The sequence below is a fragment of the Equus quagga genome, chromosome 16 (assembly GCF_021613505.1).
Source record: "Equus quagga isolate Etosha38 chromosome 16, UCLA_HA_Equagga_1.0, whole genome shotgun sequence".
NCBI lineage: Eukaryota > Metazoa > Chordata > Mammalia > Perissodactyla > Equidae > Equus > Equus quagga.
The window spans coordinates 29,809,875-29,837,418 of record NC_060282.1 but is presented as its reverse complement, the minus strand read 5'-3'; the positions used below and the strand labels follow the sequence as shown (position 1 = coordinate 29,837,418).

The 27,544-nt window shown below is 37.4% G+C and overlaps 1 protein-coding gene across 1 annotated transcript in view; it reads left to right on the top strand.

The window, feature by feature from the left end:
* PKHD1L1 (PKHD1 like 1) overlaps positions 1-27,544 on the top strand; it is a 150,669-nt gene that overhangs the window by 72,392 nt on the left and 50,733 nt on the right. The window contains exons 39-52 of the mRNA XM_046642192.1: positions 565-813; positions 1,535-1,684; positions 3,362-3,536; positions 4,517-4,673; positions 5,087-5,243; positions 6,440-6,519; positions 6,984-7,113; positions 8,154-8,283; positions 12,018-12,259; positions 13,943-14,079; positions 16,169-17,198; positions 19,154-19,345; positions 25,509-25,660; positions 26,845-27,004. Of these exons, the coding sequence (XP_046498148.1) occupies positions 565-813; positions 1,535-1,684; positions 3,362-3,536; positions 4,517-4,673; positions 5,087-5,243; positions 6,440-6,519; positions 6,984-7,113; positions 8,154-8,283; positions 12,018-12,259; positions 13,943-14,079; positions 16,169-17,198; positions 19,154-19,345; positions 25,509-25,660; positions 26,845-27,004 (3,141 nt within the window). The remainder of the gene's footprint in view (positions 1-564; positions 814-1,534; positions 1,685-3,361; positions 3,537-4,516; positions 4,674-5,086; positions 5,244-6,439; positions 6,520-6,983; positions 7,114-8,153; positions 8,284-12,017; positions 12,260-13,942; positions 14,080-16,168; positions 17,199-19,153; positions 19,346-25,508; positions 25,661-26,844; positions 27,005-27,544) is intronic.

Below are 27,544 nucleotides of genomic sequence, written 5' to 3'. Positions count from 1 at the left end.
CATTAACATCAACATTCACCTATAAGTCTTTAAATCAGTTCCTTATTTCTGTATTTACTACGTTACACCTAATTATTTATATATCATAATTTGTTTACCAAGTCATATATTTTGAAAATATTTGAATTAAGAAAAATAGTCCATCCTCAAAAGAGTTGCTAATATCAAGAAAGTACCAAAAATAAAAAATAGTGAGCACCATCCCTAAAATATACTTCAGCTCACCACACCCTACTCAGATATTCATACTTAACTCTAGATCTCTCTTCTCTTCTCCTGTCTTCTCTACTAGGCTGAATTAGTAGCCTACAACACAGTAGAATGGACAGAAGGGCTGGAAAATAATGAACGTTAAGATAAACAACTTATAGTTAATATTACTAGAGACTGCAATGTATATTATAGCCAAAATGTATATGACACGACATGTATTGTCAATATTTATATTAGTTTTAAAATACTGGATATTATTTTGTTTATGGAAATAAATAGGTACAGTATATCTTTAAATGCACGTGTAAGTACTGGAATTTAGATATATTTATATTTTTTGCTTTTTTTAAGGTCCACCAGGAACTGAAATTCAGATCACTGGATCTAATTTTGGTGTTGATATTTTGGAAGTTTCAGTGATGATAAATGACATTCAGTGTAACGTGACCATGGTCAATGACAGTGTATTGCAGTGCATCGTGGGAGAGCATGCTGGTGGCACTTTTCCTGTGATGATGCATCATAAGACAAAAGGCTCTGCTGTGTCCACAGCTGTATTTGAGTACCCCCTTACTATTCAGAATATTCATCCAAGCCAAGGTAATCAGGAATGTGCCAGAACCTACAAATATTTTCTATTTTTCAATAAACACCTGTCTGATTTAGAAAAAAACTATGTCCTTCAAACACTGCTAAAATGTGTAGTTCCTATAATACATTAAAAATATTTTTGTTTATGCATCAAATAAATAAGCATGTAAGGGTATCAGTAAATCATTTTTAAATATTACTTTAATGCCTGTATTTCTCTTAGTGCTATATAATTTATTTAAAATTTAGCCTGACTTAAAATGAGCAGGTTAGATGTGGAAATTTTTTAAAACATCATGTTTAGACATCACTGACTTGTTATTATGTCTACATAAATAAGTATTGTTTTCTATTTGAAAATTATTTTAGTGGTTAAAAACCTTAAGTATAACCAAGGTACTCTTCATTAAAATAGTAATTTTACATTTATGTTTTGACTACTCTGAAATTCTTTGTGACATCTCTTTAAATAAAATTTTAGTTCCTAGAAGTAGTTTGAATAAATGACCAGAGGCAACATTTACTCAATGAAGGTTTTAAAACACTACAATTAAATGAGATTCTGTTGCATTTATATAATAGGATGTAATATATATAATTTCAGTTCTAAGAATCTTTTCATTTAATGTGACTTATTTCCATTTCAGATTTTAAAATAAAGTTAAATATATACACAGAGGACGTTTTCTTTTAATTAGCTTTGTTTTTACCTTTTATATTTCTTCCCTAGGGAGCTTCGGTGGTGGTCAAACCATGACTGTGACAGGCACGGGGTTTAATCCACAAAATTCAATTATATTAGTGTGTGGCTCAGAATGTGCAGTCGACAGACTTAAATCTGATAGCACAACATTATTATGTAAAATTCCACCTAATAATGGTAAGTTGTCAGAAAAAAGAATGGCAATCTTTGAGAAATGGTTAGTTTTATAAAGATCAGAGTCTGAATTTCTTCTTTCAAGTTTTCGTGTTCTTTGGGGTAACTGAATCACCTTTATGACTGCCCTGATTTTAAGCTGTTTCTTCAGAACTTTGTTTCCTAGGTTTATCTGTCTTTCAAGATTCACAGCATTTGGGTTAGATTGAACTGTTTATAAGAAATTGCAGTTTTCAGTTTATCATGAAAACTGAAGGCTCTTACTTTATTGAGCATGCAAAATGGAGAACATAATTTTAGTTCCTATTGGAATATTAGATTTCCCTTAAAAATAGAATAGTGTAGGGGCCAGCCCCGTGGTCGAGTGGTTAAGTTCCCATGCTCCACTTCAGTGGCGCAGGGTTTCGCCAGTTTGGATCCTGGGGACAGACATGGCACTGCTCATCAGGCCATGCTGCGGCCGCATCCCACCTAGCACAACCAGAGGGACCTACAACCAAGAATATACAACTGTGTACTCAGGGGGGCTTTGAGGAGAAGAAGAAAAAAACATAGGGTAGTGTAAAGGTTGTAAGTGTGAACTGTAATAGCACATTGCCCAGATTCAAACCCAAGCTGTGTCTTTGGGCAAGTTATTCAATCGCTCTGTGCCTCAGTTTCCCCATTTGTAAAGTGAGAATAATCACATTAGGCTACTTTATGAGATTACTGTGAGATTTAATAAGTTAATGTATGTAAAGTGGATGGAATAATATCTGAAACATGCTTTGTGATTTGCTATTATTACTCTTACTTATTTTTATGTACTGATTAAGAGCTGGGCTCTGAGGAGCCCCAGAATCTCACTTTTGCCACTTACTAACTGTGTCCCCTTGGCTAAGTAACAGTTCCTCTCTGCTTCAGTTTCTGCATCCATTAAATGGAGATATTATTAACTCTAATTCAGTGGGTTATTGTGAAGCTTAAATATCTGGTATTTTAAGGCCACAACAAATTTTAATTATCTAAAAAGTTTAAAAAGAACTGAAGGGAATATTCTAGATGTATAAAGGATATAGTTTATGTGCAAACTTTTTTAAATATTAATGAAATCTGATGAAGAATTTTAAAGAATCTTAAAGACTTCTTAAAGAATACGGAAGGAAATGTAACATTTTTATGACTGGGCTCATTTATCATTTCAACATCAGCGTTTGTATCTTGATTTTTTTTAAAAATGCAACAATGCTGCCGAGATTTGTCATGGTCTTTAGGCTGTCTGGCTTAGCGCTCGCTCCACTTCTTCTTTTACATTCTTGCGTTGGGTTTCTGTTGTTGTTCTGTCTTTTTCCTTGCTTTCAGCTGTCACTCCTGCTGTTGTCAGCGTGCCTGCCATTGGCAGTTCTTCCTTCCTTCCTGGTCTGATTTGCAGTGTCGGATCCTCTAGGACTGGAAAACTAAACAGGGAGGTGTGTAAAATTGTCTGAGGGAGGGTCTACGGATTTTTTCCTGTTGATAATGGGCATGAACTTTGCGATGTTTTTGGCTATTGCTAGAGATTTTTATTACCTCACATATAGTCTGTGTATACTGGAAGGTGATTTCAGGAAAAGGAAGATGTTGTTGAAAATGTTTGGGAATTTTGGACATATTTAATGGCTTGATGGCCGAACTGTACTCAGTTTGATCCTTTTCTCATAGCCAGGGGACCTGAGCAAGTCTGTGAAGTCAGTGTGGTCAATGGGCAGGATTTGTCACAGTCCGTGACTCCTTTTATGTATACCAATGACATGACTCCACTCATCACCGAAATCTCTCCCAAGAGAGGCAGCACAGCAGGGGGCACCAGACTTACAGTCGTGGGATCAAGCTTCAGGTACTGTCTTTACATACGCATCCATCAGTGTGTACTTCCAGACTCAAGCCATTACGCCTGCTCTCTCATATGCCAGCATGGTGCTTAGATACAGTCATGTAATGTGTACCCACCTGCTCAAAAGTCACACTTGAGTCACATAATAGTACTAATAGCTAATATTTATTGAGTACTTACTCTGTGTCAGTCACTTTCCTACCCCATAGAAACTTCCTGCCTTACCTTATTCGATATTTTTATCCCATTTTATGGTTAGGACACTGAGATTAGAGAGGTTAAATAACTTGCCCCAAATCCTAGTAAGTAATCTCACAAGTATAAATACCTTCTTGTTATGCTTCCTCAACATCTCCTCTCCAACTATGATCTGCTTCATTGGGTCAATGAAACGTGTCTTCATGCATCAGGTCCATTTCATTGTAACTGGCCAGATTCCTTTTTCCAAAACATATTCATTATTTGGCTCAAATTTATGGACTACACTCTCATCATTCTTCAGGTGGATAAGCCTGACTTCACAACTGCAGATCATTTAAATCATAGAAGGCAATTTTAATTCCTCAAGTACTTACAACTCCCTTGGACTTGCATTTTTACATGGAGATTAAGTTCTAGCGTCTGTGAATATGGTAAAAATGGCACATAGACAAAATGATCCCTGAAAGTCTCTTCTAAGGTGCCTGTTTGGAAAACAACATCGAATTTCTCAATAAATTGAACCAAAGCAGTTTTTCTCCAATACTGAGACAGCTGCTAGTTTGTACAATTTATTTCCTGGCCTCTTAACCTCTTTGTTTACATTTTTCCCAACAAATATTTTGAAGTCTTACTACTGAAACAAAGTGTCAATCTGTGCTTTGCTGTATTGTAGGGTGAGATCACTGTTTTTGCAATAATGCATATCAGTAACAGGGTTTGACAGGGTGATCTAGAAATTTGAGAGACACATCAATGTTTTGTTCCCCCTTTTTTCTTTACAGTGAAAATATGCAGGATGTTCTCATCACCATAGCTGGAACCAAATGTGATGTCGAATATTCCAACAAGACATGTATCATCTGCATGACAAATGCCCACACTCCTTCAGGGTGGGCTCCAGTGCAGGTCAACATCAGAAGCATTGGCATGGCCAAACCGGTACTAGTGCTGTTGGGTGTAGTAATCTCCACAACAGAAAAACTAGCATTAGGGGAGGTGAAGTAATCAGTAATGGACTTTTTACTTTGTTAATATCTCCAAAAAATAACTGAGATGTGACTATAATAATTTTAAAGTAGCTTATGTTTTTGACTTCATGATTTTTATTTTTATGATTTCAGATCAGTTTTATGATTTCAGATTTTTAATTATTCTTGATTGTAGAGTAGTTGGTAATGGGTTTTTCATTTTATTATTATACTGAAATAAACCAACAGGCAGCTATAACGTATTTAAAGTAGGTTATACTTTATTCTTAATGAAACTGTTTACTGTTTTAGATTTCTTTTTTGAGAAATGAATGAAGAATTCTGATAAAACCTCTAAATTTAGTTTCTCATATTCTATTACAGGATAATGCTGACTTCCTGTATGTCGATGCTTGGTCCTCCAACTTCTCGTGGGGAGGAGACTCTCCCCCAGAGGAAGGGTCACTAGTTGTTATTACGAAAGGACAGACAATTTTGTTGGATCAAAATACTCCTATTCTGAAAATGTTGCTTATTCAGGGTAAATTTCAGAAAATCTGCTAATTAAATCATGCCTATGGAATATTTCTTTGAGGGTAATTTAATTAAACTTCATGGTTATGAACATCCATAGTGGTATCATGTTTCTAATGCAGAGTGTAGTACTGAGTTCTTTAAGTTAAACATTACAATCCATTTGTGGTATGAAATTATTTAGTGTGTTGCAACCAGAATCTTTTAATGAAATAGAATAGAAAATATATCAGAGTGTATTGCTTTTGTATGGGGAAGCATCTTTTAAAGTCAAATGTTCTGCGTGCCTATGCACTTGCAAGGGATCACAACAGTAAAAGGTGTTTCTCACTTAGAAAAACACTGGTATAGGGAGTTCTAGGAGTTATAAAATCAGAGATTTGTTAAATTCTGCACTAAATGACCCCCCTGACTCCCCTTGGATGCCCAGTCGTGATTCTGACCTTTGCCTGTGGACCTGCTTTCAGTTGTTACCTGGAGTGCTCTGTGCTTCTTGACATGCTGTTTTTACTATGGAAAACTAAATAACCAGAGCTGTTACCAGTGCATGTAAAAGCAACAATCATTGGCAAGAGTAAAGTGCTTTGGGCTTCAGTGTATAAATTGACCATAATGGTTCTAGCTGCTCAAGGACCTTTGCATTTTGTTTTCGTTTTAACTTCTGGGATAATGGCAGTGTTTCAGTTATTTGCAGTTAGTATGCATTGAACCTTTGGACAAGTAAAGTTTTACTGTCCATAGATTTACATCAGTCTTGGGAAAGTGTCTCAGCACATTCTTTAATCACGCTAATCAGGCTATAGCTGTTGCTAGTGCAAATTAATGGTTTAAAGTTCAGAGCTAATGTTGGCATTATAATGATTTCTACAAAAAGTACCTTTCTTTAATTTTAATCACTTTGTTCTTAATTTGTATTTTGAGGCCCTGTGTTTGTAGAACTATAATTCATGTAGGTGCACTATTTAATAGCGTTTAAAATAACAAAAGGCTGAGGGAAAATAATCTGCCTAAGGATCTGATTTTTATCAACTCTTGGGTCTTGTCTGAAGTTTTTACACTTTATATGGACAAAGAGCTGAAGTGAGGTGACGTGCATAGTGATAGCAGACAGCAATAAGGAATTAAATTTTAATGTATAATCTAATAAATAGCTTCTAGTAATATCTTTCCTTGTGATACATTTCAAAATTGTATGGTTCATAGGTGGAACTCTAATATTTGATGACACTGACATTGAACTCCAGGCAGAAAATATTCTAATTACCGACGGAGGCATTCTTCAGGTACACAGAGAACCTGATGTATCTTCACTGCTAACCTCTCTCCATGTCATTCTAAAATACTGCGTGTAAAGTGAAAGCTAATTATGCCAAACTCTCACAAGTTAATCTTTGTGTAGGTCTCCGTTATTGGTAGGTCTCCTTTTTCTGGGGAAAAGTTCCCTGGAATATTCTTGCACTTTCAATGGGAAGATAATAGCGTATTATCACGAGTAGAATTTAAAATAGAGCAGATAAAAAATTAGTTCTGAGATGTGACTGAAGTTAATTAGCATACTTTCCAAAGGTCTGGCATAGTATATTTGGCTGAATAGAATATTTGAGGTTTATCTTTTGGAAGAAAGATACTGACAACTGAATAATACATTCCCAAAAGAGAGGGGAGAAAAGGAAAGAACTTTTGAGTGATGAGACTTGTAGATATTGAGTTTTAACTTTCTGAATGATGCTGGTGAAATCCCTTGCAGATTGGGACGGAAGCATCCCCATTTCAACACAAGGCAGTCATCACCTTGCACGGTCACCTGCGATCTCCGGAGCTCCCAGTATACGGCGCTAAAACACTGGCCGTGCGAGAGGGAATCCTGGATCTTCATGGTACGGAAGCCCAAAGGCTCAAATAGGTCGAGGAGAGACTAGCCGGAAAGCCAGAGGTTATCCTCTTCTTAACTGTCTAAACGAAAATTTGCCAAGCTTCTCCAGTCTTTGCATATTCCCTCCTGAATCCTGTGTATCCTTCTCTCCCTTTATCCAGGCCAAGTCAGCTCACACATACTATCAAGACTTACAACCAAGGTCACTCTTGGGATCTTCTCTACGCACTTCCTCTTACCCCTGGTCCATGTGCCCTCATAACACCTTTTACTTGATATAGTACTTACCGCAGTTCATACTGATTGTCTACTTCATTCATTAATCTATATAAAAAGGCATTAAGTCTGAAAGCAGAGGATTGCAACTCATATTTGTATTGTAAAATGGCCTCCTAAAATATGACTATAAGGTTATAGTTGTACTCTTCTATAACTATATTCTGGAAAATTATCAGCAAATAAAAGTGATTTTGATGATGTTTGAGGTATCAGGATAACTTATTTAAAGGAAGTATGATGTGAGTCCTTTTTATATTGAAGTCTTCTATATTGCAATAATTGGTCTTTTTTATAAATTTAGAATGTATACACATGATACCCTGTTATGATCACAACTGTCCTGCCTTGTGCTATGTCTGCTAATGTGATTTTCAAAAATGTACAAATTTCATTTGTCTCTAGATTATCAGTTTAAGGAATTCCTCTCAGCAATGACAAAGATAATAGGCTTCTGCCCATTTTATCAATAGTATCACGCCACATTTATGTTGTGTTCCTGTAAAGAAAAATTGTCAGAAATGGAATATATTGTTGCAGAAGGAAGTTTTCTCAATTTACAGACCCATACATGTTATTACAAACCTGATTGTTACTTTTATAAAGCAAGCATTCTGCATATTTCTTTTTTGAGAAATGTATGTAATGGTAAGGTAAAATGAACCCTCCTCAAATTGATTCAATTCAGGAAAAGATTAAAATACATAAAGCTCTCAATAAGTGAGAAAACGTGTGTGAAGAAATCCTCGCTTTGTACGTTGGCTCCAGGTTTGCCTATTCCTGTGATCTGGACTCGTTTGGCTCAAACGGCAAAGGCAGGAGAAAGGACTTTGATTTTACGAGAAGCGGTAACGTGGAAACCAGGAGATACGATTGTAATTGCGAGCACAGGACACAGGTATGATGTCTTCTGGGCCTGATAATTTTGATTAGAACAGAGATTTTTTAACTCTGTAAAAGAGGGATGATTCGGAAAGTCGACAAATATTTGATTCATATTTGAAACCTCTAATAAAAAAAAAAACATGAATAGCCAAATATGTATTTGCCAAATGTTAACAATGGGTTGATCACCAGTGTTGTTTTCATTGATTGAATTTACAGTACAAAGAAGTATAATTTGAACCTATAAAATAAGTATATACTAATATTTTGTTTTTCGTTGTTATGTTCTTATGTCAATTTCCTTTGGAAAAAGCATTCTGCTATTAAGTTATTTGAAAACCTCTGAAAGAGCTTTGGCTAAATATGTTAATGAATGCAAAAATGGAAATAAGTTTCTTTGTCTGGGGTCACCAGGGAATGTAGCTGAAAGCAGCTAGTGAACTCTCTTTTTATCTTGCAGTCTTGGCAGTGGTTCCCATGGAGCAAAATTGTTAGTAATGATTGAATAAAAAGGAAGAAACCATTATAGAATGAGGGATGATTAACGTGACCTTTTACGCATCTGACATTTTACAGTTGAAACTGCTCATGACCCTTAATTTCTGTTTAGTTATGTGTTTTAGCAAATAAGAAATATAAGGACAAAGCAAATATAGCTACACAAAGAATATCAGTGGGGAGAGGGAAAAAGAGGAACTTTATTTTTGCTTTATTGTTCAAATTATGTGTAATAGCAAAATTGGATATGGTAATGCTTATCAGGGAATAAATAGTAATTTATGACAAGAAATAGATAAATTGTGTTAAAGTTGTGACTCAATTTAAAATTAAAATTCAAGATGGCATTTTGAGTTTGCCATTTTCCAAGTTAAAAATAAACATGCAGATGTTAGGAAGAATTTAAATATATACTTAGCTTTATAAGTGCCCATTTTTTTTCTGCCTTTGGAAGAAATTTTAATTACATAATGGCAAAATTAAAAGGCAGAGAAATGACAGGGCTTACTAATAGAATAGAAAGTCCTCATTTATTACTTTGTGTATGAAATAAAAGAGTAGGTTTAGAATTTAGCTTAGGGATATTTAGTTTTAAGAAACAAGAATTAAGGAGTTCCCTGGGCCTGCCCTGGTGGCCTAGTGGTTAAGTTTGGCACACTCTTCTTCAACTGCCCAGGTTCAGTTCCTGGGCACAGACCTACACCAATTGTCTGTCAGTGGCCATGCTGTGGTGGCAGCTCACATAGAAAGAAAAAGAGGAAGATTGGCAGCGGATTTTAGCTCAGGGTGAATCTTCCTCTGAAAAAAAAAAGAATTAAGGAGTTCCCCACCAAACCTAACTCATTGTTCACTATTTCATTTGTAAATCCTATTTGAGAGTTTGTAAAGCAAGTGGTCAAGAATATTACTTCAAAAGTCATTCAGTCTGGGTCCAACTCCCAGCAATGCCACCTTCTAGGCCTGTGGCCATATTGTTTCACCTCTCTGTGCTTCAGTAAAATTGGATGCTGTTATTATCTATCTCAGAATTACTGCAAGAATTGAATGAGTTAATGTGTATAAAACACAGCTAAACTTGGCTCAAAGTAAGTGCTATATAAGCGTTAGATATATTACAAAGGGAATAAAATACATTTAGGTGTGCCTAACATATAAAACTACTTTTTAGAACCTTCTTTTCTAAAGAAATCTCTGTATCGTCTGAATCCAAGAGAATTCAGGAGAAACCAGCCTAACCCTTTTCCGTACCACTTATAGGATCTTGTACTGTTGACGCACGCTTATCTTGAGCATCCTTAATCTCCCCTTCCTCTCCCCCCTCCCCCCACAATTCCTTCCCTGGGTCTTTTGGAATTATGCGTTTCTTCATCCACCCACCATCTTGAAAAACAACTTTGGTCTCCTATCTTTTCTAGCTGCTTTCTTTTTATCTCCTTTTTTAAAGAGAAAATTATTAAACTGCTTAAACGTTATGCCCATTTCTTCCATCTCATCCTTACTATCCATTTTTTTTCCTTAAACCCTTACAGTCTACTTTTGATAGTCACAAAAACTTCCCCAGTGACCTTCTGGCTATCAGCATCCTTCACTTCCTGCACATCACCAAGTTCTTTGGGTTCTGCCCTTGGAATGCCTCTTCCATCAGCTTTCCCTGCTCTCAGTTTAATTTAGACCCTCAGTCCCTCACACCTGGCATATTACATCATCTTCCTATTTGGGCTTCATTTCCCTACTTTCCTCCCCTCAAGAATTCATTCTGCATTAATTTGTTTAATCAATCAAAAACTGTTATTGAGTAGTGACAGGAACTGTACTAGGTGCTCCACATACAAAATGACTCAACGGGTGCCTTACCTAGAGGAGCAGACAGGTAGGGGAAAGGACAGAGAAGTAGAGAGGATAGTAGGAGTAGATGTGATGGGCCCACAGTGTGGTGACTATGAGCACTAATGAAGGCATTAGGCAGAGTGTATTGGGAATCCAGAAGAAGGGTTGGGAAGGTTGAGAAAAGTGACTTTTTATCTATTTCACATGTGACATTGTCATTTGAACTGGTATTTAAGGAGGAAAAATATTTGCCAAGGGAGAGAAGAGTCAAAATGGAAATGTCAGGAAGACACAGAAGTGACTCCCCTAAGCTTGTCTCTGTTAACAGCACCAGTCACTCTTCAGTAGATAATACACAGTCAGGCATTCTCACACAGCTCCTTAAAGTCAGGGGTACTTTCTACTTGGTATCCTCAGTGCTTAGTTCTGTGCCTAGAAAATAGGCTAGACACTCAATGATTGTTTGTTGAGTGACTCAATACATGAATGTGTATATTATAGAATTGACAAGTCCTCTTGCTGTAGCAGGAATTTGGAGTGTACTGAAGGACTGGTAGAAATGAGACCTCCTAAACGTCACCTCAATCATTTCTTTTCCCTCCTCAGGGACCTCCAACACCTTCCCTTTGTGAAAGTTTCTCAATGTCAGTGCTATTGACATTTTGGACCTGAAAATTCTTTGTTGTGTGGGGCCAGCCTGTGTATTATAGGATGTCTAGAAACATCCTTGGCCACATCCCACTAGATGCCAGTAGCACACCCCTCCCCCAAGTTGTGACAACCAAAAATGTGTCCAGGCGTTGCCAAATGTCCCCTAGGGGGATAAAATCATCCTCAGTTGAGAACTACTGAGTGTGATCCTCCAAGTTATAAACAAATAGTTCGTTTGAATACTTTATAGAAATTAGTACAGGTCTGTGAACAAGTGTAGAACTTGGAAAATATTTATTTGATTGACATGCCTTTGTAACATTTATTCAGTTACTCTAAGAGAGAGTAAAGCACCATCTTCAAATTCATATTCAAAATATTATATGATATTTAAAAATTTTCTAGGGCCAGCATGGTGGCATAGTGGTTAAGTTCTCATGTTTTGCTTCGGCAGCCCAGGGTTCGCAAGTTCAGATCCCGGGTGCAGACCTACACACTGCTTATCAAGCCATGCTGTGGTGGTGTCCCACATACAAAAAAATAGAGGAAGATTGCCATGGGTGTTAGCTCAGTGACAATCTTACTCGAGCAAAAAGAGAAAGATTGGCAACAGATGTTAGCTCAGGGATAATCTTCTTCACCAAAAAAAAAAAAAAAAAAAGATTTTATATATTACAGATGAAGTGTTCAAAATAGCATAAAACAAATGGACCAAAACAATATTCTGTCAATTTATATTAATGTTGAAAGTTTTTGTTAAAATTTTTACAGACACAGTCAACGAGAGAATGAAAAAAGGACCATTGCATCTGTATCTGCTGCTGGCATAAACATAACCCTAACTGAGCCACTGAATTACACACACCTAGGAATCACTGTCACACTCCCTGATGGGACGCTGTTTGAAGCAAGGGCAGAAGTTGGAATTCTTACCAGAAATATTTTAATAAGAGGATCTGCTAATGTGGAGTGGAATGACAAAATTCCGGCCTGTCCTGATGGATTCGACACAGGTAATTTTAGCACCTATGGTCTGTCAACTTAAAATGTTTCCAGACATTGTGAAAATGTTCCCTGGGCACAATTACCCCCAGTTGAGAACTGATGGACTAGGTTTTGCTCCAGTAATAAATAAGCTCCAAATCACAGTGATTTAAAATTAGAAAGACTTATTTCTCATTCATGCTACATGTGTCCAATATAGGTCAACAGGAGGCCTCTGCTCATTGTAATTATTCCAGGATCTAGGCTGAGGAGGAACCATCTCAGTATGGGCCTCCACAATCTCTGAGACAGGAGATGAGATAGCTGGAGGGTCGAGCAACAGCCATTAATTACTTTGGTCCTGAAGTGACACGGGTCTCTTCTACTCAGATGTCATCAGTCAGAACTGATTCCATGGCTGTGTTTAACTTACCACAGTTCATATATATATATATAGTTAATATATCTATGTCTCTATCTTATGTATACAGTTAAGAAGCACAATGTATTTTATGACTCTCTTTTAAATATTTTTGTGTAATCACTCATACCATTACAATCCTATACATGGTTGAATACTAACAAATACAGCTTAGATGTAGCCTTTTCTTCAATGGGAAATATAAGACAAAGCTCATTGTACTCAATGTTAAATGACCTACGTTCTGATCCCAGTTCTTCTGCATCATCTCACAATGTCCGTGAAACCTAATTTCATCCTGTTTAAAATAAGAAGACTTTTTCTGCCCACTTACTATAGCTGTAAGAATTAAGTGACATAATGCATATTCTAGTGTTATACAAGTAGAAGATTTCATTACTTATGTTAATCCCAAATCTTGGGGTAAAGCTTCAGAGATAATAAGACAAAATACCTTTATCAGTATTTTAGGAGAGGAAGACAGTTCCTCTACCCTTTGGGTTCTTTTGGCTGGTCTAAGAATTAAATTGACATGAGAGAGAATAACAGGAGAGAATCAAACAAAGTTTAATAACATGTGTACATAGGAGAAACTCAGGAAAACTGAGTAACTCACCAGAATGGCTGAAGCCACCACCTTAAAACCCGTGTTGAGCTAAAGACAAAAGAAGATGTTGAGAGTAGTGGTTTGGGACTTCAAAGGGGAGGAAAACAATTTACAAGGAGATGGAAAAGCAAATGTTTGCTAAACAAGTATTTGCTGGGCCATCTATAGACAATGTGACCCACAAGACAGAACTTTGGTAAAAATGGACTTGCTGGTGCCTTTCTGACTATCCCCTCTATTTCAGATTATACTGTAGTTATCTTATGGTATTAGCTCCCTCCTGGGACAGGCCTTCTATCTTAAATTCTTTTAATTGTTAGGAGGAAGGTCAAAGTTTCTTTCAGAGTCTTTGTTTTTAAAAATAATCAAGGCAAAGAGACACATTTTAGGAAGGCCAATTCTGATCCCCCACAGTAGTCATTCAACCATTCAAACACTTATTTAGTATCTTTGAAAAATGCTATAGTAAGTACTATGGGGAATGTGAGGATGAACAAGAGAAGGTACTTACTTTTCTTACTATGTATAGGAGATGATGTGAAGGCAATGTTTTCAGTATGTTTCAGTATGAGATTAAAATTATATGTGAGTAAAAAATATAGTTAGGCATGGGGAAAAATCTTTATATAATTAGAGGATTTTGACATGATTTTTCTTTGTGATGTCTTAAAAATATATTTAAAGGTGAATTTGCTACACAGACATGTCTCCAAGGAAAGTTTGGAGAAGAAATAGGAAGTGACCAGTTTGGAGGCTGCATTATGTTTCATGCTCCTATACCTGGTGTTAACATGGTCACTGGCAGAATAGAATATGTGGAGGTAAGAGGCATTATTGTTAAATCACAGTGGTTTGCCGAAGGTTATTCATACAATGAACTAGCATTGGGCTCCTGCTGTTTGCCAGATGCTACTTATAATCTGGTAGAGAAGACAGATGAGTAAATAGACATAATATGTACATAAGACATAAATACACCCAATTATGCACCCATTTAATCATACCAAAATTTTGTTTCCCTTTTTTTCTCACACCCCACATCAAATCCTTCAGCAGGTTATATCCACTCTGCTCACAAAATGCTGTATTCTGAATCCACTCTCTTGGCACCTCCTCTACCCAACCTCTCACCAAGCCACCATCACCTGGACTCTATGAGTTTCTCCTAGCTGACCTCCTGCTTCTACCCTTTCTCCAATGGAATCTCCACAGCACAGCCAACGTAAAAAGTTTAAAGTATAAATCAGATCTTATTGCACCTTGTTCAATGGCTTCATGTTATACCTAAAACAAAAAGTTCAAGTCCTTTGCACAAGACCCACACAATGTCCCCCATCTGGCCCCTGACTTCATCTCCTATGGCTCTACCCCTGGCCCATGCTATGCTAGCCACATGGGCCTCTTTGGGTCCATTGACCATGTTGAGCACACTCCTGTCTCAGTTTCTTTGCACTGGCTCTTCATTCTCCTTGAAGTGAGTGCTTCTTCGCCAAATACTAGCAGGGTTCACGCTATCATTTCAGTCAAATCTCTTCTCAAATGTTCTCTCTTCAGAGAGGCCTTTTCTCACCATCTTTATTTGAAATTACTGCTCAAACCCATGTTTTCATTGATTTACTCATAACTCCTGAAATTGTACCTATTTTTAGTCTCTCCCTCTAGAACATAAACTCAGTTCAGAGATTTTGACTTTCTGGTTTTCTGCTGATTTCTCTGGGGCTGAAACAGTGCTTGGCATATAGCAGATTCTCAGTTGATTATTAATTGAACAAATATATACATAAATGAATGAATATGCAAAGTATCCCCAAGAGATTAGGAGCCTTTCTGTATCTTACTCATATTCAGGCTATATAATTAGAGTTTAGCATATTGTTTATCAAGTATTCAGTAAAAAAGATGAAGGAAGGAAAGAAGGGAGGGAGGCAGAGGGAGGGAAGGATAGTAAAATCCATAAATCCATTAAACTGGGAACGCTTAGACTGAAAACAAACCATTGAGGATGATAGAGTCACCACTTGTAGTTTGTGAAACTCCCTTGTTCCTAGGATATGTTACACATATGTGACATCTGAGATATGGACTAAGTGACGTTGCCAGGGTCATTCTGTATATTAAATATTAGTAGTGGTTTATTTTTTACTTTTAGATGAAGAATAAAAATAAATAGATGCCCTCACATTTTATTTCCCAACCTTATGGGATCATACACACACACACACACACACACACACACACACACACACACACACACCCCTCTTGTGCATGCTGGCATCCTCTACATTAGATCATTAGATCATAGACCTACTGAAAGAACATACAGCAGAGTGGTTAATAAGAGCACCAACTCTAGAATCTGACCAGCTTGGGTTTGAATGGATCTCTGGGACCATGAACAAGATACTCAGCCTGTGTAAATTTTGATTTCTGCATCTTTAAAATGAAGTGAATGCTAAGTGGCTGCTTCATAGCATTGTGGTAAAGGCTGTGATCATGCATATAAGACACTTAGCACAATATCTGGCACATGGTAAACATTTAAGAGGTGTTCCTTATGATTATATAAGAATCAAAGTGAAGGAGGAAAAGAAGTCTTTGAGAGGTTTATTTTGCTAAACACAAAAGGTTAGTAATAGACCAAAGCGAAAAGCAGAAGAGTCAAAGATGGCTTTGTTAATTAATTCATTCTTTTATGCACTAATTTATTTGGTAACAAGTGTGGGCTGTTATATATTGAATAAAACAAGATGGGTTGGGGTCAAATAACATTTTCAAATGATAAATATGAATAATATTGGAGATATAAGAGTTAATATAAAATTGGAGATATTGTGAAATAAGAAAATATGAGCCAGGCAAACTGTGAATCTATGTGTATCACTAAATAGCTGTGATTTCTGGGCTTGACAGATATTCCATGCTGGCCAGGCTTTCCGGTTGGGGCGATATCCAATACATTGGCATCTGCTTGGAGATTTACAGTTTAAATCTTATGTGAGAGGCTGTGCAATTCACCAGGCCTATAACAGAGCTGTTACTATCCATAACACACATCACCTTCTGGTTGAGAGGAATATTATATATGATATCAAGGGAGGAGCATTTTTTATAGAAGATGGTATTGAACATGGCAATATCCTGCAGTATAACTTGGCAGTATTTGTACAGCAAAGTACTAGTCTTCTGAATGATGATGTGACCCCAGCTGCCTTTTGGGTAACCAACCCAAACAACACCATACGACACAATGCAGCTGCTGGTGGCACTCACTTTGGCTTTTGGTATCGAATGAACAACCACCCTGATGGGCCATCCTATGACCGAAACATTTGCCAAAAAAGAGTTCCTCTTGGAGAATTCTTTAACAACACTGTGCATTCTCAAGGTTGGTTTGGAATGTGGATATTTGAAGAATATTTCCCCATGCAAACAGGATCTTGTACTTCTACAGTGCCAATACCTGCAAGATTTAATTCACTTACTACTTGGAACTGTCAAAAAGGCGCAGAATGGGTCAATGGAGGTGCCCTTCAGTTCCATAACTTTGTAATGGTAAATAATTATGAGGCTGGAATCGAGACCAAGAGGATCCTGGCTCCTTTTGTTGGAGGATGGGGTGAAACCAATGGAGCGGTTATTAAAAATGCTAAAATAGTTGGTCATCTTGATGAATTGGGGATGGGGTCTGCATTTTGCACAACAAAAGGCCTGGTTCTCCCATTTAGTGAAGGCTTGACTGTATCTTCCATACACTTTATGAACTTTGACCGTCCCAACTGTGTAGCTTTGGGAGTGACGTCCATCACTGGAGTTTGTAATGACAGATGTGGAGGTTGGAGTGCAAAATTTGTTGACATCCAGTATTTTCACACACCGAACAAGGCTGGCTTTCGATGGGAACATGAAGTGGTACTGATTGATGTTGATGGTTCACTTACAGGTAATGCTATGTCTTAATTTCTGAAAAATACATTGGAAATATGTTTGTGTTAACACAGAGATTGGAATTGTCTAAGCAGACTCACGTGAATCACAGGTCTTACCCAGTAGCAAATGTAACTAATGATTTAAAGATATAGGTCAACACTAGACACAGATGAGACATTCTTTTCTGGAAGAGCCCCAAACTGTCAGAAGCAGCCTGCAAATATGTCCTTTTTCTCCTGCATTTGCACTTTGATTTTGAATTAGCAGCAGATTTTGAGCAATATTTATTGGTCACAAAAGGCAGCTGTCTCAGTTTTAGAACTTCCCTATTTTATACTCAGTTAATTATACCGATAAGACACTGTTTATATTACTACCCAAATTCTCCAGCTAGTCATGCCCCATAAATGTATAAATTTCAGGTTTATTTGCATAAGCAATGTCGACAGACTGGATATAGCCTGCTAAAGTACTTTAAAGGGAAGTAATAAGTTATAGGCTTGCTGTTAACCTTTTTCTTTTCAAAATCACGCCATTTGCAATAATATGGATGGACCTAGAGAGTATTGAAATAAGTCAGACAAAGAAAAATACCTTTTGATTTCACTCATATATGGAAGATAAACATATAGATAAGGAGAACAGATTAGTGGTTACCAGAGGGGAAGAGGGTGGGGGAAGGGCGAAAGGGGTGAAGGGGCACAATGTATGGCAACAGATAAAAACTGGACTGTTGGTGGTGAACATGACACAGTCTATACAGAAACTGAAATATAATAATGTACACGTGAAATTTACACAATGTTATAAGCCAATGTGACCTCAATAAAATAATTTTAAAAAAAGGGGGCTGGCCCCATGGCTGAGTGGCTAAAGTTCCGTGTACTCCACTTTGGTGGCCCAGGTTCGCAGGTTAGGATCCCAGTTGCAGACCTACTCCACGCATCAGCCATGCTGTGGAGGCATCCCACATACAAAGTGGAAGAAGATTGACCTGGATGTTAGCTCAGGGCTAATCTTCCTCAAGCAAAAAAGAAAGAGGAGGATTGGCAACAGATGTTAGCTGAGGGTGAATCTTCCTCTCTCACACACACACACACGCAAATAATAATAAAAGAAAAAATAAACTTTAAGATTGGAATTAGTTCAAAGAATATATTAACTCTATCATAAAACTTAACCTACTTTGTAAGTTAAATTTTTTTTACCATTTCAAATTCAGAGTATGTCACGTTTTCTGTAAATATTCATAGTTTCTAGAATTTAATGGCTTTACAAATTTTTAATGATAAAGACTTGTCTAAATAAGATAGCAAGGGTGTATGTATGTGTGAGAGAGAGATTCTGCATAATGCTCTATAAGAGGGAGACAATTTACAATTGAACTTACAGATATTAACAGTTTACTTTTGAAAGTTCTTGAAAGATGGAAGAACCAATATTCCATCTTGAAAGATGGAATCTCAATATTTAAACAGAGTTCTCAACCATAGTTGTTGACGTCTGTCTCCTGTTCTAATTGTGGCTCTAAAAGGGAAACATTTGGATGGTTCTAATATGCAAAGCTGTGTGTAACCTTTATTAGTTTACTGAATTTAGCTTAGATTTTTAATGTGAGCTGGCAGTCCATCAATTGTGAGTATAGGCTCCATGGTCGGACTGCCTAGATTTGAATCCTTCCGTGTCTCCTTGACCACATTACTTGTTCCACTTCCCATCCTCTACTTTGGCTCTCATAGGGGCTTCAGATCCCGTGTTTCAGCTACATTCACAATAAGCTCCGTGATGGGAGAGTCCACTGCAAAGCCTCTGTGTGAGGTCCTCTTGCCCCATGCCAAAAATAAATTACCCAGACTTTTAGATTTTATTGGTGGTGCTATGGGTCACAGTACCTATAGCTTGTAGACAGTTTGGTTTTTTAGTTTTCTAACATGAAATAGGAAACATGCTGTTGTGTTCATGTCCTAGGTCACAAGGGACACACGGTCATTCCACACAGCCTGCTGCTGGACCCTTCTCACTGCAATCAAGAAGCCGAGTGGAGTGTTGGGTTCCCCGGGGTCATCTGTGACGCCTCAGTCAGCTTCCACCGTTTAGCATTCAACAAGCCTTCCCCAGTGTCTCTGCTCGAAAAGGATGTGGTTCTCTCAGACTCTTTTGGTAAGTGAAATATAATAGTTTGTGCCACTAATTTAAATATGTTTTCCTCAGTTTTCATCATCATCTTCTTGAGTTGTCTCTCACTGTTTACAACATTGGAAAAAGCATGATATTTATATCAGTCAGAAGATAGGCAGGAAACAAATAACACACCCAAAGTGGGCATGTGAGGAGTATTGAATAAATGCATGGACCAGCATGATATTCCGCTGATTAAGGAACCTCCAGCCAATGTTATGACAGAGAGCAGGAAGGTTGACATAGCCCTTGGAGCGAGACAGTAAAAATATACCACTGTTCCTGCCACTGAAGGCAAATGCTTTTGATTATCTTCGCTGATTGAAATGGGTTGGGGGGAGCGTTTGCTAGTCACTAGCTGCACACTAGGCACCAGAGACTGTTGATGTACTGATTTGTTTCAGTAAAGACACTGTACCTGCAACACCAGATGTGCTTGACATCATTACCTGACTAGATTGCATTAATTTACTATCATTATTCATGATCCATCTGGCATTTGCACCAGCCAAACAAGCAAATTAAATGGGAATGTGGTAGGAATCCTGATCCTCGCATCCCTCAGATCTTTCATTGTAGCTCTAATATCTGTATTTTCTCCCTCCAGGGTTTGGAATTGCATTTAGTGTATTATCTTGTAAAGGAGCAGGGAGGCATGGTGCCCAGAGTGTTCGCTCAGTCCTTCCTACCAGATTTTCCCTCGCTTCATTTAGGGAACCAGTGTGGAATTCTTCCAGTTACTAAGTATATCTATTCCCATGATACCTGACGTAGTCTATTCTGACTGGCTCAGAGCTATTTATCTATCTCTTTATCATTACATCCATCCAGTCATCATCTGTCTAGGAGTTATTAGCTAAAATATTGACCTACAATTAATCTACTCTCACATGCACTGTTCTGATGGACTGCAGATTTTGGAAAATAGAAAAATATTGATGAATCAAAGATTTGCTACACAGGTTATTATCAAATATAGTTTTCTACATTTTCTGCATAATTCTAAACAATGTAGCTTCTTGATGACACTATGTAAAACTGTCATCACTAAAGTCTAATCTAAACCTATAATAAGGAACCATGAGTATAGAAATAGACTTTATCAACAGAATCCAAGTGCACTTATTTCTCCTGGTATAGTATCAACATTAAGCATTTTCTCCAGTATATTGCAAATACTTTCATAACGTTACTTGAAAATGCTATCAGCATTTCCAAATTCACATTTAATGATATTGACAAGGTAGAAATTTGCAATTCAAAACTAAAATCATGTATCTTAATATAAGCCAAATGAATTTTGAAAATCCGTAGCATGATTATACCGGTCACACTGTAGCTGCTAAAATTACCTGTGTCAAATCCATCAGGACGTGCTGGAATTTTGTTATTCCACTCCATGTTATCAGATCCTCTAATTAAAATATTTATCGTAAGAATTTCAACTTCTGTTCTTCAAACAGAGTTCTATATCTGTTCCTGCTACACATTCTGGAACTGGAGAAAGAACCATAGGATGCGCCATGGGCCCCAGTGGCCTATCTGTGAGGCTGAGCAAAGACCTGATCTACCACCTGCCCTTCGTTAGCTCCCACTCTGGCTGGTAGACCATGTTAGCATGGTGGCATTTAGGGTGTTTGAAGACTAGTATCAGTTCAGAGCCAGGATCTAAGAACTCTTGGAAGGTCTGGATAGTTTCCCCTCCCTAGTATGCGGTAGCCTGATAAATGGCCACAGATTCCTCCCACTCGGTGGAGGGGTTCCCAGCCTGCAAATTGGCTTCGATCCAGGAAATAAGTAAGAAGCAGTGAATTTCCGCCTGGGTAACTTGAGTTCAATTTCTGTCCTCCAAGACATATATAATTTTTCTTCCTATGTGTGCCAAACATGACCTTCGTATGCTACCTACCGGTTTTATTTTTAGGAACCCTGAGATTAACTAGCTATCACCAGAGATTCCTACAGATTAGAATGCTTTATTCCTCTGGCCAATAGTTATTGTGTTAATTAAACCTACCCTTATATCTGATGGTTAAGTACCATTTCCTACCTCTTTTGGATCCCATTATTCCTCCTGAGATCAGGGAACTCAATTGCATTGCAGCATCCTCCACCAGCTTCTCTGGCATCCAGAAAACAGCCACCATTGAGCTCTTTAAAGGGCTGGTAGGAGAAATGTGTTGTTACCATCACGAGGCCTGAAGAGGTGAAGGGAAGGAACAGTTATGTGAACTCAGAGACAGAGAGAGCTGTGTGAAGCAGGTTGCTGACAGAAGGTGGACCCTTTGGTTGAGAGATCCCGGAGCCCACTGAGAACCCCATACCTCCCCACAGGGAGTCAGGGAAGTAAGGACCTCTCCTTCACCTTCTTCCTTCCCTCTCTTCTCCTTCCTGTACTTCCCACTGTCCAAACCTAAGGAGAATGGTGAACAGTGGATTTGCAGGGCAAACAATAAGTACATAGCACCACTTCTGTCATTTATTATGATGATATAAGTTACTAGATTTAAAACATTCTTACTAAGGTTTTATCCTCCTACGAATTGAAAGGGTCATATACCTACAATATGAGTAATAGTTATACCTCTGTCTCAGTAACTTAGTGACATGAACCCAGAAGCCATTCCTTTTTTTCCAATAATTAGATGTCCACAATGGAGCAACATCACTTAAACTTTTAGAGACTAGAGTACAATAAGCAATATTTTAGGCAGAGTATCCGTGAATGTTTTCTTCCAGTTAAAAACTGTCAGGCTAAGGGGCTGGCCTGGTGGCACAGTGGTTAAGTTTGCACGCTGCACTTTCATGGTGCCACATTTGCAGGTTCAGATCTGGGGCACAGACCTCCACACTGCTTGTCAAGCCATGCTGTGGTGGTGTCCCACATACAAAATAGAGGAAGATTTGCACAGATGTTAGCTCAGGGTTGATCTTCCTCGCCAAAAGAAAATAAAGAAAGAAAAACAACCAAAAAACTGACAGGCTAAAATGAAAGGAACCAAAACATCAAAAGCAGAGGAAATTTCAGTCATGTATCACTTAACGATGGGGATATGTTCTTAGAAATGCGTCATTGGGTGATTTTGTCATTGTGCAAAGATCAGAGCATACTTACACAAACCAAGATGGCATACAAACCTAGATGGTGTATATAGCCTATACACCTAGGCTATATAGTACTAATCTCATGAGATCACTGTCATATATGCGGTCTGTCACTGACAGAAATGTCATTATGCATCGCAGGACTGTATTTTATTTGGTGAGATAATATTTTAGTGTATTCATTAATGTGTCGTAAAATAGATACTTACGATAAAATTTTTAATCATTTCACCAAATACTTTATAGCACAGCTATGAGTAGACTGAACATAAATATTTTATAAAGCATGGTTTAAGATAGTTTTACAGAGAACTCAGAGATGTGTAGCCTTCCTAAGTAAATTATTTTAAACATACAACTTGACAAAGTATATCTACCTTTAGTTACTAATCTTGAAGCAGTAATATTTGAACATTTCAAGTCTCTAGGTTGGTTTTTTGGTGTTGGTGGTGGTGCTGATTTTAGGGAGGAGTTTTGTTTGTGTGTTTGCTTTTTGATTCAAGAAGTCTAATATTTCTGAATTTATGAGATTGTAGCTTTCTTGGGAAGTCTCTGTGCCCTTTGGCCTACTCCCTTCAAGAATTAAGATTTTTATTTAATTACTAAGCTGTGAACACCTTGAAGGCAAGATCTATAAACTTATCTTTGTGTCACCCACAAAGCTCAACACAGGATGTTGCAAATAGCAGAAAGTCAGTGAGTATTGAATTACAGTGAAATTGGTTGCAGTACTAGGACCAAATTGGAGAATTGAGAAAACATCATGCCAGGCCCTTTCCTTTTTAATGTGACATAAAAAATAAATCAACTTTCGATAGGCAAATTTGGCTATTTTTATTCTCTCTCCATTGAAGTCAAATACAAGGATTTACTACTGAAAATTAAAATCAGAAAAAGAGGTCTTTTGTTTTGATTTGTATGTGTGCTAAATGAATCACAAGTTCAACAAGTATACTAGATCAGTGGGAAATAAGACTTGGTATAACTTTATATATATCTTTTAGATTTTTTTTTCCTTGTTTTTTTTTCTCCCCAATGCCCCCCTGTACATAGTTGTGTATTTTTAGTTGTGGGTCCCTCTAGTTGTGGCATATGGGACACCACCTCAGCATGGCTTGATGAGCAGTGCCATGTCCGCGCCCAGGATCCGAACCAGCAAAACCCTGGGCCCCTGAAGGGGAGCGCTTGGCCATGGGGCTGGCCCCTACATATATCTTTATATATCTTTATCAAAGCATCTCACACATGACAGTGAATCTTTACATAAATATATGTATAAAGTTAGACCAGATGGCAAATTAATTTGAGCTACTTACTCTTAATGATACTATTTTTTAAAATACCAACTTCAAAGAGTCTACACTTCAGTCTAAGATGCTTAAAATCAATATGCTAAAAATAATTGCAGCCAAAAAAAATATTCAGAAAAACACAGGTAACTATGAAAATGAAAGTTAGTTTTACTTATGAAACTGAATTATCAAGAAATGTCAGATTGAAGTATAATTCCACGCATTAGCAAACTTCAGTGGGGTTTGATTCTGGCAAACATAAGAGGAAGTTCCAGAGGTTTGGGGTGATTTAATTAGCTTTTATATAAGTCAGCTATTGCTTCACCACAGACTATCCCCAACTCAATAGCTTAAACCTACAATCCTTGTTTTCACTCATGTGTCTGAGGGCTGGGTTGGTTGGTAGCTGGGCTGAGCTTGGCTCAGCCCCCATTGCTTCAAGGAGAGGATCCAGTGGGCTTTCTTCTTCCCCAAGGGTTGAATTCAGGTTGCTCCACGCATGCTCATCGCGGGGCTCAGGCTGCAGGGAGAGCAGCTGCCTGGGAAGCCTCTTCTCATTGCTGTGGCAGAGGCTCAAGACAGCAAGCCTCACCCAGCGAGTACTTTTCAAGCCTTTGTGAGTGTCAGTTCTGCTAGTATCCCACAGGCCAAGGAGGTCACCCAATGTCAACAGGGCGGGGAAGTCTACTCTCCCTTCAAGGAGGAGAGAGGAGTGGATATTTGCTGAATAATCCAAATTATCAGAGTTCTTCTCATACATTGCAGGTCTTTTGGAACAATAAAGTTTTAGTGCCTCTTCTCATGGCCCTTTCAAAACTAATACTAATTCATAAGCCTATTAATTAATGAATTTGTTCTCCCTTGATATTGGAATTTATTTTTTTTCCTTATCTCCCAAAGAAAAAGGATGACAGTTAATTTTATAATCTTGCTTCTAGCTACTTCCTCCTAAATTTTTAAGGAAAGAGTTGTAAATTTAATATAAACTTCAATCAGAGATGAAAAGAGAGAGGTAAGGGAGAGAAAAAAACAGAATATGGGCAAAAATCACAGATCTTTTCTTTATATTGTAAGAGATCTTTTCAAATCTTCTACTGAAGTTGTCAGGCACTGTCTTATGACCAGAGCTTTACTAGATAATATAGTTTTTCCCACAACAGGTAGTTCAAGTTCCAAGTTTGTCACTCACAAAATTTAGGGTATCAGGGCCAGTGTTAGTGGTAGGACTAGTTGTAAACTAGTTTCTTCGGGGCTCTGAATCAAAACTTTCCATTAGCACTTGCTATGCAGATTATAACTCAACAAATATAGGAGAATTTAATAAAGAATCAGAACATATGTTGGCATACATTGCAAATCAAGGATTCTGAAGAATTAAGTTCTTAAAAGAATAGAAATGGAATTATATTTCAGATCAATGATATTTAAAGCATTGTATTAACATATTTAAGCACTTTTGTTGTAGTAGTCGTAATAGTCATCGTTTCAATTTTATCTTTCCCTAAGGAATAAAGGCTCTATCTCAATTCAAGACCCCAAGGGAGAAAGCATTTTAAGTTTCATTTAAGTGTAATATTAAACAGTGGGACCTTCAGTTCAACGAAGACAGAGCATAAGTAGTGAAATGCTGTACTGACCTCTTTAGAGACCTGTAGACTAGACTAATGTTTTACATTTGCACTTGTTCATAAAAGGAGAAATCTTCTAGAGATAGAGATTACAATTATTTGTTTTATGTTCTCCTACAGGCACAAGCGTTGTTCCCTTTCAGAAGAAGCGACTGACTCATATGTCTGGATGGATGGCTCTGATTCCAAATGCAAAGCACATTAACTGGTACTTTAAAGATGTAGATCAAATAACCAACATATCATATACATCAACATTCTATGGATTTAAGGTAAACAAAGAGCTATAAAAATCCATCTTCTAATAATTATGATTGCATATCACTCAAACGCAGCCTGCACTCTCATCCTTACACCAGTTGTTAGGCCCAGGATGCCCTTGCCTCACATATTGACCTGTTCCAGCCCGACACACCCTTCACGACCCACCCCTAAATCTAAAAAGCAAACTAAAAAAAGAAAGCTTGTTTAAGAGTCAAAGTAAGCAATCTTTCTGCCATATTCCTGTAGTACTAAGCTTGTGCCCTGTTATTATTACCGTGATGATAACTGACATTCATTGTGTGCTTATGATGTTTCAGGTACCAGTTAAGGGCTTTATTATATGTATTATGAAATATGTCAAACAAAGAAAGTAACAGCCCAAGTCCTGTATGTCCACCACCTCACTTTCTCTGAATCTAGCATTCTATGAATATTTACCTTTGATTTTTTTGAAAGAAGTGAACATTTTAGTTGAAGTGGAAGACCCCTGTATAGCCGGCTCACCCTAATATCATTCCCTCTTCTCCACCTCTAATGGTAACCAGTATCCTGAATTGGGCGTTTTCATCCCCTTTCATGTTCTTCCTCTTATGGTGTATATGAGCAGCCAAAAAACAATACCTAGCATTGTTTTAAATGTTTTCAAACACTAGAGAAATAAAATATTCTCTAAAAACATACATGTATTTATGTATGTATATATATAGAGAGAGAGAGACAGAGAGACAGAGAGAGAGTCTTTCATTACCTTGGTAGAGTTGGCATTATTTCCATAGACATGTGAAATGTCAAAAAACAAAATATAAATGCAAGATGAGAAACAAACTAAAACTTGTCTTAGGGGCCATCTCTGTGGCCGAGTGGTTAAGTTCGCGTGCTCCACTGCGGAGGCCCAGGGTTCGGATCCTGGGTGCGGATATGGCACTGCTCATCAGGCCACATTGAGGCGGCGTCCCACATCCCACAACTACAAGGACCTGCAGCTAAGATATACAACTGTGTACAGGGGGTGTTTGGGGAGATAAAGTAGAAAAAAAAAAAAGATTGGCAACAGTTCTTAGCCCAGGTGCCAATCTTAAGGAAAAGAAAAAAACTTGTCTTAATATATGGATTATATGTCATCAAAATTAATGTGTATTATACAGGGTATTAACATATAAAACAAGTTACATATTTTTGCAAACTTTTTTAGGAAGAAGACTATGTAATCATATCTCATAACTTCACTCAAAATCCTGATATGTTTAATATTATTGATATGAGGAATGGCTCCTCCAATCCACTGGATTGGAATACTAGCAAGAATGGAGACTGGCACCTGGAAGCAAACACTAGTACTCTGTATTACTTAGGTATGTATTCATTAGGCAGAAGTGATTATGTTATCTATGCTTTGTCTAAAAGAGGAGAAAAAAATACTTAATGGGCAAATTTGTTATACAGTACCCCATATATAGCAGGATTCAAGAAATGTTTGTTGAATGAAAGGACTGGAGACTAACTTTATGCTGGAAAAGGTCTTGAGCTGAATTAAGAATTTACATTTTACCTTTGGAGATAATACCAACACTCTTACACGTGACCCCAACATTTTACAAAATTAGGGGAAATGAGTACAATGGAAGCTGTCATGTATTTTGTTTCCATTTTTATTATTTATTTTTTTAAACAAAAATATTTAAGAATAAATTTTAATTGAGTTCTAAAGTATTCATTTTTGCCAAGATATTTTGACTATGTGCTTCTCAATAAGATGTGCATTTTGTCAGGATTTCTCCATATTTATTCCATACATTTGAATTATAGCAAGTTACTCTCTAAAGATATTTTCAAATTGCTGTGATTTTGTTTATATTCAAATACTTTGACCATCATGTTAATTTAAGCTGCTT